This window comes from Micromys minutus, assembly GCF_963924665.1.
Source record: "Micromys minutus genome assembly, chromosome: 10".
NCBI classification, from domain to species: Eukaryota; Metazoa; Chordata; class Mammalia; order Rodentia; family Muridae; genus Micromys; species Micromys minutus.
Window position 1 is genome coordinate 20,938,545 of NC_137979.1, and position 11,947 is coordinate 20,950,491.

The window sequence follows — 11,947 nt, forward strand, 5'->3', positions numbered from 1 at the left end:
CCAGACCTGCCCCTTCCTTCTGAGACCTGTAAGAAAGAACCTCTTTCTGACTCACAGCCTGAACTCTCACCAAAGTTTCTGCCACGCTGTCCATGGTATGGGGTCTTAAACTCTCCTCCTATCCTCACCATGAAGTTGTCTGTCTGTCTGTCCAAGCCATTAAGAATTCTTCTAGTAAATTCCTTATCTAGAGGGACAATCTATCGCAGTGCCCTAGACCTGAGACTTTTACCACCTATCCATTCAACCATATATTTAAAACATAAAAAATGTTTGGCTGTCTCTTGTCCTGGGTGACATCTAATGCTGAGAAGGTTTAGTTTCTACCTTCAAGTCACGGTCTAGTTGAGAAGATGTAGATAAATTCAGACAGGGCTTTGGGAATTATTTGGACATTACTTCCTACATTCAGCACATGCTTACTGAGACCTGCTGCGCGGGACACCATGTTCCCCCAAGCTTTCAGCGACACAGCGACACAGGTGAGGTTGGAGTTCACACAGTATGCCCGCAAGGCAACCTCGGAGTTGCAGTAGAAAGGGGCATGTCAGCTCCAAACTGCTTAACTTGGAGATGACTTCCTCTCATAGTCCATTGGCCAGATTCATTTATGTGGTCCCCAATCCAACCCAACCAAAAGGTCAGCTGGAAAATGTTGGGAAGGCCTCATGATTCTTACTGAGCACAAACTCATCATGGGTTCCTAGCATTCGGTGTTTGGAAAACAGCCTTCTTCAAGAAGTTTAGACACCGAGGCTGATAAGTGAAGGAAAGAAGCTTTACCCTTCCCACCCCAAGGCTGAGGAGAGTGGGCTTCAGCTCTCCTGTCTCAGCTGCCTGCTAGATTGCTAGTCCTTCCTGAAACGACAGGGTTGAACAGTTGAATATAAAAACCATGCAGTTTCACCTCCTCCTATGTCTTAAGCAGTCAGAAATTGTTTTTTTTTTTTTTTAGAGTTTCATTTTTATTTTTTAAAAGGATGTGTAGGTGTGTGTGTCTTCATGTGGGTTATGTACATGTGAATGCAGGGGCCTGTGGAAGCCAGAGACGTCTGATCCTCCTGGGGCTAGGCAGGCAGTGGTGAGCCACATATATGGATGCTGGAAACCAAACTCAGGACCTCTGGAGGAGCAGTGCACACTCTTAACCACTGAGCCATCTCTTAACCCAAAGGACTTGCTCATAGACAGAAAGCAAGACAGTGTAAGAGATGAATAACTCTACATTTTTTTTTTTTTTTTTTTTTTTTTTTTTTTTTGGTGCAGAAGCATCAATGAAAAATGAACAGTTCAAGGGCTGTCTGGTAGTTCTCAATGCCCTTCCTTCCTTCTTTTCTTCCTTCCTTCATTTTTTTTTCCCCCCACACCCTTTTGGTTTTTCAAGACATATTTTTTTTTTGTTTTTGTTTTTCCTTCTGTAACCCTGAAACTCACTCTGTACACTGGGCTGGCCTCAAACTCACAGAGATTCTCCTGCCTCTCCCTGACAAGTGCTGGGATTAGAGGTGTGCACCCCCACTGCCTGGCCACACTACCCTTCTGAAGCTTGGGTCTATTGGGATTCAATGGCTGGATTCATATATATAGTCTCTTTACCAATATATCTATTCATTTATCAGTCATTAACATATTTATGTGTATGTGTGTGTGTGTGTGAGTGTGTGTGTTCACACACACACAGGAGTACCCTGCCTGTCAAGGCCTCTGACCCTCTGTAACTGACATGGGTGCTGGGAAGCAATAGAACCTATATGTTCAGAAAGAGCTGCACGTGCTCTTAACTGTGCCATCCAGCCTGAGTGTATATGTTACATTTTGGGTATTGTTTCATATAAATCTTACGGAACTGAGGACACAAAACCTTGATGCCTGTAATATGAAAACCACCAGATGACTTGGAATGGACTCATTTGTTACATTAGTGAACATCCATGGAGTCTGAGCCAGAAAAAAACAAAAAAACCAACAACAAAACAAAACCAAACAAAAAGCAAACAACCCTCCCCTAGAACTAGAGAGTGGAATTCTAGAATGAAGATGATTTTATATAACATGGTATTAGAGGTTTGAGAATCTTTTCTAATTCTCTGGGAAGGGGGCCTGGCTCACACTTCACTTTAGTGGTGGCTTTGAGAAGAGGTGAAGTAGAAACTATAGTATATACCTCGTTCTTTAAAATGCAATGTTTATGTATATGGGTGTTTTCCCTGCATGCCTGAAGTCCTCAGAGGTCACGAGATGCCTCGGGAGTCGGAATTACACATGGTCGTGAGCCACCCTGGTCTTCTGGAAGAAGAGCAGTATTCTTCCACACAGAGACATGCACCCCAGTCTTTCTCTTTGTGCCTTACTCCAGGAATTCCTTCTCAGTGCTAAACCATTTTCAGTATGCGGTCGTGGGTGATGTTGGACCCCCTGGTCGGACTCCTTCCTCTGTAGCCGAGAAGCCTGTATGGTAGCTGCCTTTGTGTCAGGTGATGGTGAGACCTCAGTGGCTGTGCGTAGTGGACCAGGGTCCTGTGTTTCTCTTACAGTCCATGGTTGATGGGGTACAAAGCAAAACAAAATAGCAAAGTCCTTAATCAGAGCTGAAGATCAGGGGCTCCAAACATTCTGATGTCCCTCTACTGTGAGATCTTGCCTTCTGTAGGAGTTTAGAGGTTTGTTTTGATTTTATTAGGTGTGTGTGTGTGTGTGTGTTTCGGGGGTGAGTGACATGGGGCTTAGTTTTCCAGGAGAAGCATATGGGGACCAGTATTATTTTGAAAGACTCCTTTCTCTATGTGACACTTTGCTTGGAGTAGAGTCGTCAAGAGGTCACATGCGACTGTCCTCTCCAGTATTTTAGATGGAGACACTGTTCTCAATGAGGGGAGGATCCAGGTAGATGTAGGGCAGTGCCAGGCTTTGGTTCCTCTCCCTGATGCCATTGGAGATCTGGATCAGCTTCCTCTGGAAGGCAGCCATGCTTCGCCGTGGGGCATCTTCTGTGAAGTGTTCATCTGGATAGGTGCCCAGGGGCCTCTGGGAACCAATCACAGGTTGAGCTGCTGAGGTCCCCAGCTTCTGAGCAGCTGCAACCCACCATGACTAACTATACCCACAGTTTCCCCTTACACAGTCCTTGGTTGAGCCTCACCCTGTCTCTAACCCAAGCCTTTTCCTAAATGACAATGGCTGTCAGCGATTAGACTGTTTAATATGAAGATCTAAAGGAGCATTGACTCCCATGTCACCATCATTGACGAAACCAAGTTTTCATTATCTTTTCCGGATACTGGATCCTCACTGTAAGATGGTCAAGAGCTAATGCCATTGGGAAATGGATGTAAGTGTGTGTGGGCCAGGGTTAATTTGGGACCAGGGAATATAAACAACATACAATTCCTTATCCAGCCTACTCTGGCCTGACTCATAGCTTCTTACTTACACGGTCCCCAGGCTCCTTGCTTAGCAGCCAGAGGGCAATGATGACATCACATGTGGCATTGACTGCCGGGAGCGTGGCTATGAAACCCTCAGGCCGTGTCTGGCCTTTGGAAGTAGGTGGAGGTAGCTGCATGCTAGGTGGCAAGTTGGGCATCCAAACACAGGAGTCAAACTGAAGGCAGAGAAGATAAAATGAGACCGAGACGCTGACTCTCCATCACAATGCCCGAAGGCCTGATTTTTCCTTACCTGGCCTGAACTGATAGCTGCATGCCCAGCTGAGCAGGTGAATATCACCATGGTAACATACTGGACCAGGGCTTCCCGGGAATCCAACAAGGAGGGCATACCTGTGGGAAGAGCTGGGCTGGAGCCAGGCTTTCTGGGGGAACTGAGGACCTCACAGAGAGGCCAAGGTGGGGCTCCACCCAAGGGCTAAGGTCCCTGTACCTGAGGTTTCTCGGCTGAGGAAGCCCTCAGAGAAGATCTCCCTCACCCAGGCCTGGAGCTCTTGGTCATCTCGGACAGATACATCACTTGGGTAGTAGATGCTGACTATCTCAGAGACAAAGCTGTAAGGAACACTAGGATTCAATTCCTGACTCCAAGCCTGTTGCCCAGGGTAATCCACACAAGGCCTCCTTGTTGTGAACCCCTCCAGTGCCCCCCCATCTCCTGCCCAGTCTTTCTGCTCATGTCCCTTCTTAGGGATGGTTCACTCACCTCTTTATTGCCCCCCAGATCTTCATCCCATCATCTCGGTAATAGTAGCCTGGGATGTCTTCCACCTCTCGGGCTCGGATATCTTCAGGGAGACACAGGACAGAATAGTTCAGCTGCTCCATGTTTCTCTTTATCAGGTCAGAGAACCCTCCAATGCCAAGGCCTGTGGACTGAGCGAGAGAATTCCTGGCTTCTAAAAAGCAGGGGCAGCAGAGGTCCTAGGGTCACAGGGGCCATGCCCACCCCAGATCCTCATCTTCATCCAAGTGAAGAATGGCCACCCCTCCAAGGGCAGCTCCTACCTTGTCTACCACCTTCCCAGGGGCGATGAGCAGCTCGCGGGCGAGCGTGTTGATGTGCAGTGTGTACCGAATGTGGGGGATCAACAGCTGGAAGGAGATGGCAAAGTTGGGGAACCCAAACCTGTCCCTACAAACCACCCACCCTGTGAGTCACACAGAGTCAGTGAGGAGAGGAGGGTGCAGTCGGTGAGGTGACAGTGTCCCCTGCCTAGTGAAGAAAGCTAGCCCCATAGCGTCTGTCTACGGTTTGCCAGCAGGCCTTTTCTTCCCTCTGACACTAGACCATTTTGTCAAATGAGAACCTTGGGCAGTTCCTGGGATGTCTTATCCCTGTGGTGGGCAGAGCACCATGAAAAGCAGGGCTGGGGCCTAGCAATGTGGAGCTGTTCCTCACAGCACACCTCAGAGAACCCTGTGCTGGACCCCACAGTCAGAAGACTCAAAGTGAAGGGCATAGAGCAGGCCCCTAGGGGCTTTCACAGGCTACATTTGTTTTCTTTACCAGGTTAAGATTTCTCTGAGAAGGGCAGAGCGTCCCCTCCCCCGGAGGCTTACACTTTCTGATTTCAACCAGAAGACACAGCATAATGCACAGAATATATAGGCTTGGTTATAGGCTAGCCCACCTTGTGTGTTTTGAGAAAGCGTCTCTGTGTAGTCATCCTGGCTCTCCTGGAAATGTGCTGTGTAGACCAGGAAGGTCTCAAACTCATATTGATCCTCCTGCCTCGGCTTTCCAAATGTTTTAGACTAAAGGTGCGTGCCGCCAGCTTGTTGAGCCACCTACCTTGAAGAGAGGGTGACAGCGGGGCAGCTGGCGCAGCGTGGCCAGGGCAAAGACTTCTGGAATCAGGTGGGCATGCAGCAGATGCGTGACAGCCTCGTGGACGGAAAACTCAGCGTTGCGCACCCAGGTCTTGGCCAGCAGCCAGTCCCATTTGTCATCACTGGGCAGGAAGATGGGGTTGTCTGGCCCGGGAGTCTGTTTGAGCTGGTGGGCAAGGCCAGCAGAAGGGAGGCAGTGTCAGTCAGCCACTCAGTGGGACCCTCTGCACTTTGCCATTGCCCCCATCCCCTGTCTTCTTACAGACCTGAATGGCGATGGGGAGTAGGGGTCCGGAGCCTGAGCTCTGGTATAATAGGGTCATTGGGGCTGCGGAGAACTGGGGTTTTCCATTGATGACATTGGTTTGGACTCCAGAAAGAATGGCATGATCCACCAAGAACAGGGAGCCCTTCTGCAGGAGAAAAGTGGGCCCTGACTGTACTTGGCTTCCCCAAGCAGGGGGCAGGTAGCAGGAAGAAGACCCAGGGTTACCCAAGGAGTGCATTTTGAGAGTTGGTTCTTGGCATGCAAGGCATAGTTGGTCCCTCTGTCTCCAAGGGGCATGAGCATCAAGAAACTAGGATAGAGTTTGCAGAGCTCGCTGTCTGTTCCCTACCCACCTCCAACTCAGCCTGCAGACTGGTCCCAGGGCCCAGCACTGGGGCCACCATTTCATCGGTGACTGGGAAGTTCTTTGGGAGTCTGCGACAGCGGCGAATCAGGACTGGGTTGAGGCCATTTAGGAACTGGGAGGCGAAGAAGGCATCTTCCTGCCAGTGTGCGAACACGTACTCTGCAGGAAGGTGGGGATATGGGGACCATTCACCAAGGTTCCTTCAGGTTTTCTCCTTACTAGCGTGGGAGAGTTCTCATCTGTCCCTCCTGGGTGCCTATTCATTCCTGACCTCCTGTGAACCCTTGGATTTGGTTATTGACTATTCACCAAAGATCAGCCCATCTTCATGTTGGTCTACCTGATACCAGCCTGGGTGGCTCAAGCCTCCACTTCCTGGCATCGCAGGGAATGGCAAACTGACTGTGCATGGCAGAGCCTAGAACCTCCCGAGGTAGCAACTTCATGCTCCTCCCACTAAAAGCCATGGAGTCTCTGTCCTTGCTCCCCGCAGCATCTACCTCATCCCCTGGAACACATGTAGTTGAATCATTCCCAGATGGCTGCCAGTCACTAGCCTCACATGGTGCTTAGGAAAAGCTCACCTTGCCACAGCCCACTCAAACATGGCTGTGATGCCTGCTCCCTGACTTTCTTTCCCTTAGTCCACTTGGGCCACAGCATCTTCTTTCTCTTACAGCGATCCCACTTTTCTGTTTCATGGCCTCCATCGTTCCTGTCTTCAGTCCTTAGAGCACTGTCTGTCCTGTACCTTACCTTCAGTGTTATTATCCACTTAACCTCCCCACTATTGCTTCCTAGGACATCCTGAAAACTAGGGCGGGTCCTGCTTTCACCTAATGATGTGACTTTGAGTCTTATGAAAAACCACAGCTTGACCTCACTGTGAGGCCTGTGTCTACAGCCCCAACCACAGTTTATGCATAACCGTTGGGTAAGTCAAGGGTTCCCTCTGCCTACCACCTCTATGTGTCTATGGGAACTTTAAGGTCTAGGAGGAAGGACAAGGAGCCTGTAAAGTCACAAGGTAAACTGTTGCTGATAATTGATTAATTAGCTAGTTAACTTTGTTCGAGCCTCCCAGCAGAGATGGGAACTGATATCCCAGAGAGAGGTTACGATCCTGGCCCCAGTGACTCGCCTGCTGCTGGAGTCTTGTGGAAGTTAAAGAGTCTTCTCATCTCTCGCAGACTCCTCCAGAGTCCCGTGCGGTCCAGGAGCCCTTTGAATTTCAGCTCTGTAAACCTGATGGGAGAAGTGAAGAGTGGGGTACGGTGCTGGACCCCAGAAAACCCTCCTCTGTCTGCCTGAGATAGTCAGTGCTCTAAGGTAGCCACTGTCCTGCAGGATAGGACACCTTGCTTTGGGCAGGGCTGAGCGAACTGTGTAGGAAGGAAGACAGGAACCGAGGAGAAGAGAGAAGGTGGGCAAGGGGCAGGGAGGTATCCTCACGCAGAGTGGGCTTTCAAGTAGAACTTGGCGTTTTTGATCACGGAGTACTTGATGTTGAGGTCCAAGTCTTTCACAGTCTCGTGGTCAAGGCAGCGAGGCCACCCGTCAGCATAAGTCTTCCAGCTAGAAGGGGACAGGTGAATGGTTAGCAGCAGGCCTCAGGAGTCCCTCCATGGAGACAGAAGAATCTCTGCCCCAGGGGAACCTGGCTACAGCTAGTCCCCTTCTGTCAGGGGCTTTCCTGAGACCCTCCCTCCCTCTATGCTCACGGGGTTGAATGGAAGCTATATGTCCCCACAGGGAGACTTCTAGGCACCAAGTTGGGTCAACTGGTTGAGGTTGGAGCTGAGCCAAGCCCTGGGATCTTTTAAGTATCTGGATTATTTTTTTTAAAGATTTATTTATTTTACATATGAGTACACTGTCACTGTCTTCAGACACACCAGAAGAGGGCATCAGATCCCATTACAGATGGTTGTGAGCCACCATGTGGTTGCTGGGAATTGAACTCAGGACCTCTGGAAGAGCAGTCAGTGCTCTTAACCACTGAGCCATCTCTCCAGCCCAAGTATCTGGATTATATGAATACTATTAGGTCTGTAAGGCAGGAAGAGTGGGAGTCCAGGAAAGCAGAGGGAAGGAAGGAGGGAAGGAGGGAGGGAGGAAAGGAAGGAGAGAGGCAGGGAAGGAGGGAAAGAAGAAGGGAGGAAGGGAGAAAGGGAAAGCAAAGGAGAGAAGAGGGAAGAAGAAAACACCTAGGGAATCACCTGGGTTTGTGGTCTGAGACGTGGCTGTTTTCCCTGACAACCCTGCATTCTGCCGATTCACCTCCTTTCTAGTCGATCCGAACCCAGGATGGCTACAGAGATGCACTTGTGAAAGGTTGGGGGGCCTGGAGTGGGTTATCCCCAAGGAGTCGGTTGCTTTTGGCAGACATCCTGTACAGAGGTTCCCACTCTCACAGCTTGAGGACTGTGTCCGTGTATTCTACCCTGGCCTGAGGTCACCGAGTCTGTTCCACAATCATACAAGCCAAGCCAGAGAGCTTCCAGTGAAAAAATAAAATTTTGTTTTGAACCAGCTTAACATTTGGTGTTTGGCTCATTCAAAAAATAGCCTTTTAGACTTGAGGCCAGTACAATGTGACCCTTTCTCCAACAACAACAACAACAACAACAACAACAACAACAATATAATAATAATAATAATAATAATAATAATAATAATAAAACAAAATAAAAGGGCTGTGAATATGGCTCAGCAATAGAGCACCAGCCAAGCATGCACAAGGCCCTGGGTTCAATCTCCAGTATAAAAAATAAAACTAAAAAGCAAAAATCAAACATTAAAAAGTTACTGTCCACTGCCAAGCCTAGGGTGTCTTTTGACCTCCACATGCAAATCATAAGTTGTCTACATAAAGACATACAATGTAAAAAACATGTAATTAGAGCTTTTTGGATTTTTGAGAAAGGGTTTCTCTGTGTAGCCCTGGTTATTCTGGAACTAGCTCAGTAGACCTGGCTAGTCTCCAACTGAGAACTCAGTCTACCTCTTCCTCCAGAGTGCTAGGGAATCAAAGGCATGCACACACACTGCCCAGCACACATTTTTGTAACATAAATAAAAATAAAGGGCCCGGGATATAAATCAGTGACGTGTGTTTACTTAGAATGCAAAGGACTTAGGTTCAAGAACCAGTGTCCAACAAACAAGGTAATAATGAAAAGTCACATTCGAGCTTTTGGTGTCACAGGACAGTCTGCAATTCACGTGTTCTGCCACCAGGTGGTGGCCAAACTCTTTGTCTCAAACAGCCTAACACTGGCTTCCTCTGGAGATTCTTGGTCAACCGCAGATTCTCAGTAGGTAGGAGGTGGCCCTGAGTGCTTGTCCTCTGAGTGGCACCCAGAAGATGCTAATGCGGGGGACTGAAGCCTCTCGTTAATTATAAATGCTGATGGTCCTCCAAGAGTGAACAGACCGTGAGCAACGCTAACCACATACATTTAGGCAGGGCCTAGCGGTCATGTGGTTGGCTGCTCTTATTTTTCTTGGTGGTGTTGGGGGCAGGGTCTCACAGAAACCGAGCCTCCAATTCACTAGACAGCCATAGGTGACCTTGAATTCCCGATCCTCCTGCCTCCATCTCAAAAATGATGCGATTATAGGTATGTCTCGCCCTGTATAGTTTAAGTGGTGTTGGTGATCACATTTAAGGCTTTTCTTGCACTATGCTCTACCCACTACATGAAGTTGTATGTACATGTATGCAGGCTACACACACAGCACTGTTTGTTTTGTTTTGCTTGTTTTACACTAAACACAGTGCCGAAGAAGAAACCCGCAGCCTTGAATGCAGAATTAGACTCCCAGGTCTTATTAAATCCATTCTTAACCATTCTCCTTTGTTTTCCCTAACAACTGAAACTAAGAAGAGAACCGCAATCAAAGACAGTAAGCGATTTACCCAAGACCTCCTAGCTTCTTTTGTTAGACTCTAGACTGGCCCTGCATCATCAAGGACATAGATTTCAACACACCCCAACCCCCTGTTTATTGCTGTGAGATTTAATGTCATGGCTTTCATGACCAAAGTCAAATCACCAGGAAGCAAATGGGCCTGTGCTTGCTCAGTCTCCAGAGACCTGGGGCAAAAGCAGGAGGCCCAGGATTTGGAAATCAACCAAGATTTAGAGCACCGGGCAATTTTGAAAATGTCCACCTGAGTCAGTAATTGACTTTAGGCCTTTGTAATTTCCACCTACTAGGAGCTCAGCGTGCCGGGAGCTTTCTGCTCTAACTCTTAACCCTGTCTGAGAGTGTCTCTACTGTGTAGGAATGGGTTTGAAGGACCCCCTTAGATGCCCAGAATTCTGCCTGTATTTAAGGGAGACAGTAACAACCCAGCCAGTGAGAGAAAAGGAGAAACAAAAGAAACAACCACAACGGAAGATGGAGAGGGCAGAAGCCACGGGACAGGGTTGATGGAGCAGTGGGTTTCAAACTTGAGTGGGTGCCAGAGCCACCTGAAAGGCTTGGGAGGATGCGGGTCTCTCTGCGCAAACACATGTTCAGAGTCAGAGGTCCCGCGAACCTGCTTTTCTGCCAGGTGCTCCCTACTGCTGTACCTGGGGTCAGTCTTAGATTTTTGCTGTTTCTCGTCCCATTAATGAGTCCTCCAGCAGGGGTGACTATCTCCCTCCTCACCTGTACATGTCCTTCCTGGTCTCCAGCTCCTTCTGCCGCTGGTCCTTCAGCTTAGGGTGGTGGTCTTGCCAGGACACCTTGGCTGTGGGCGGGGTTGTGGATAGAAAAGACATTCTCCTTCCTACTACTGTCAACCCACCAGGACATTTCTTCCACTGCAAGCTGACTCCCATCACCTCCTGCTCCTGTCAGTCTCCTTTCTCCTCTCTCCTCGGCCCCTTCCTGGTGTCCAGTTCACCTCTCCACTCCCCAGGCCTAGGTGCCTCTTCACTGTGGTGCGCCTTCCGCAGCCTCAGCCAGTTCCGTGGCCCCCTCACCTGCTCCCTCTCTCAGCACCAGCTCCCCCGCCTCCTCCAGCCATTGATAACAGGGGAAGCGGAGTGCGGTCCCAGGTAGCCACTCCAGTTGGAACCAGTTGCAGAACCAGGAATCTGGAGGGAAAGGCAGAAGCGGGAGGGGCACCTCCGGGGGAGCCTTGTGTATTCGCAGCATCAGCACAGCACCAACGTCCTTGGGGAGCGTCACCTCGAAGTCTTCTTCCTAGGAAGGGCTGTTTAGTATGTTGAGGATGGTTCCTCTGGTCCCCCTTCCTCCACAGTCGCCATTGCCTGCTCCCCCAAAACTCACAGCTCCAGTGTTGAACTCCTTGCCCAGATGGTCCAGAGGTATTAAGGGGCTCTCTCCATGGGTTCCCACGATGCTGACAGACACTTTGTCCCATGTGCCAGCTCCACAGGCCTCCCCGGTGGATACTCTCACCCTGAATTTAGCCATCCTCTTGACTAGTCTGGCTCTCTACTGCAAGCTGGACTACCTGGCTGGGTGCTTTAACCTCAGGGATGCCCCGCCCACCAAGTCAGGTTAAGGGAAAATGTGTTGGCTACCCACTGAGTTCCAGTTCAGCTTCTTTGCCACCTGGAAGAGCTCTAGAGTTTAGGGCAAGGAGTAGGTGGGTTGACAGACTGAAATCTGGAGTGACAATGGGTGGCACTGAGACAGGGGAGTGACTCCAGTCCCTGGGGGAGTTCCAGACCCAACTGGGATGTGAGGCACACGTATTAAGTTTATTTGCATGCCGTCTTAGCTCTAAATGTGTATGAGGGCACACTTCCTATAACTCATCTCGTACTACAAGGCTGCTTTCATTTCTTTTAATAACTGATTTTGAGAGCCAGGACTATTAGATGCTGCCAACACAGGCCCAGGCAAGTCTGTAGCTTTGCCTGTCTCTTTACTAAGGTTAAACACCAGGGGGAATTCATCAAATGCACTGTGCATGTATTAGAATTTTAGATGATAATGCATGCTGGGGAAGACGTCAGACATTGCTGATGTGAGAGTCTGAGAAGTTGGGGAGGAGAGAAAGACCCT

The 11,947-nt window shown here is 49.2% G+C and overlaps 1 protein-coding gene across 3 annotated transcripts; it reads right to left on the reverse strand.

Annotated features, from left to right (window-relative positions):
• Nucleotides 1-2,844: 2,844 nt before the first annotated feature.
• ALOX15B (arachidonate 15-lipoxygenase type B) lies at nucleotides 2,845-11,350 on the reverse strand (the record flags this gene model as incomplete). 3 transcript variants are annotated; one of them, XM_080922826.1, is made up of 14 exons in its annotated part: nucleotides 2,845-3,024; nucleotides 3,431-3,601; nucleotides 3,679-3,779; nucleotides 3,880-4,001; nucleotides 4,153-4,322; nucleotides 4,455-4,541; nucleotides 5,242-5,445; nucleotides 5,546-5,692; nucleotides 5,901-6,073; nucleotides 7,056-7,159; nucleotides 7,367-7,489; nucleotides 10,577-10,658; nucleotides 10,894-11,116; nucleotides 11,204-11,350. In XM_080922826.1, the coding sequence occupies 14 exons, from the start codon at nucleotides 11,348-11,350 to the stop codon at nucleotides 2,845-2,847; spliced, it is 2,034 nt and encodes a 677-aa protein (XP_080778952.1). The 3 variants fall into 3 exon arrangements, with proteins under 3 accessions (XP_080778952.1, XP_080778953.1, XP_080778954.1); XM_080922827.1 differs by lacking the exon at nucleotides 4,455-4,541; XM_080922828.1 differs by lacking the exons at nucleotides 3,880-4,001; nucleotides 4,455-4,541 and having other exon boundaries at nucleotides 3,679-3,796.
• Between the last annotated feature and the right edge of the window lie 597 nt (nucleotides 11,351-11,947).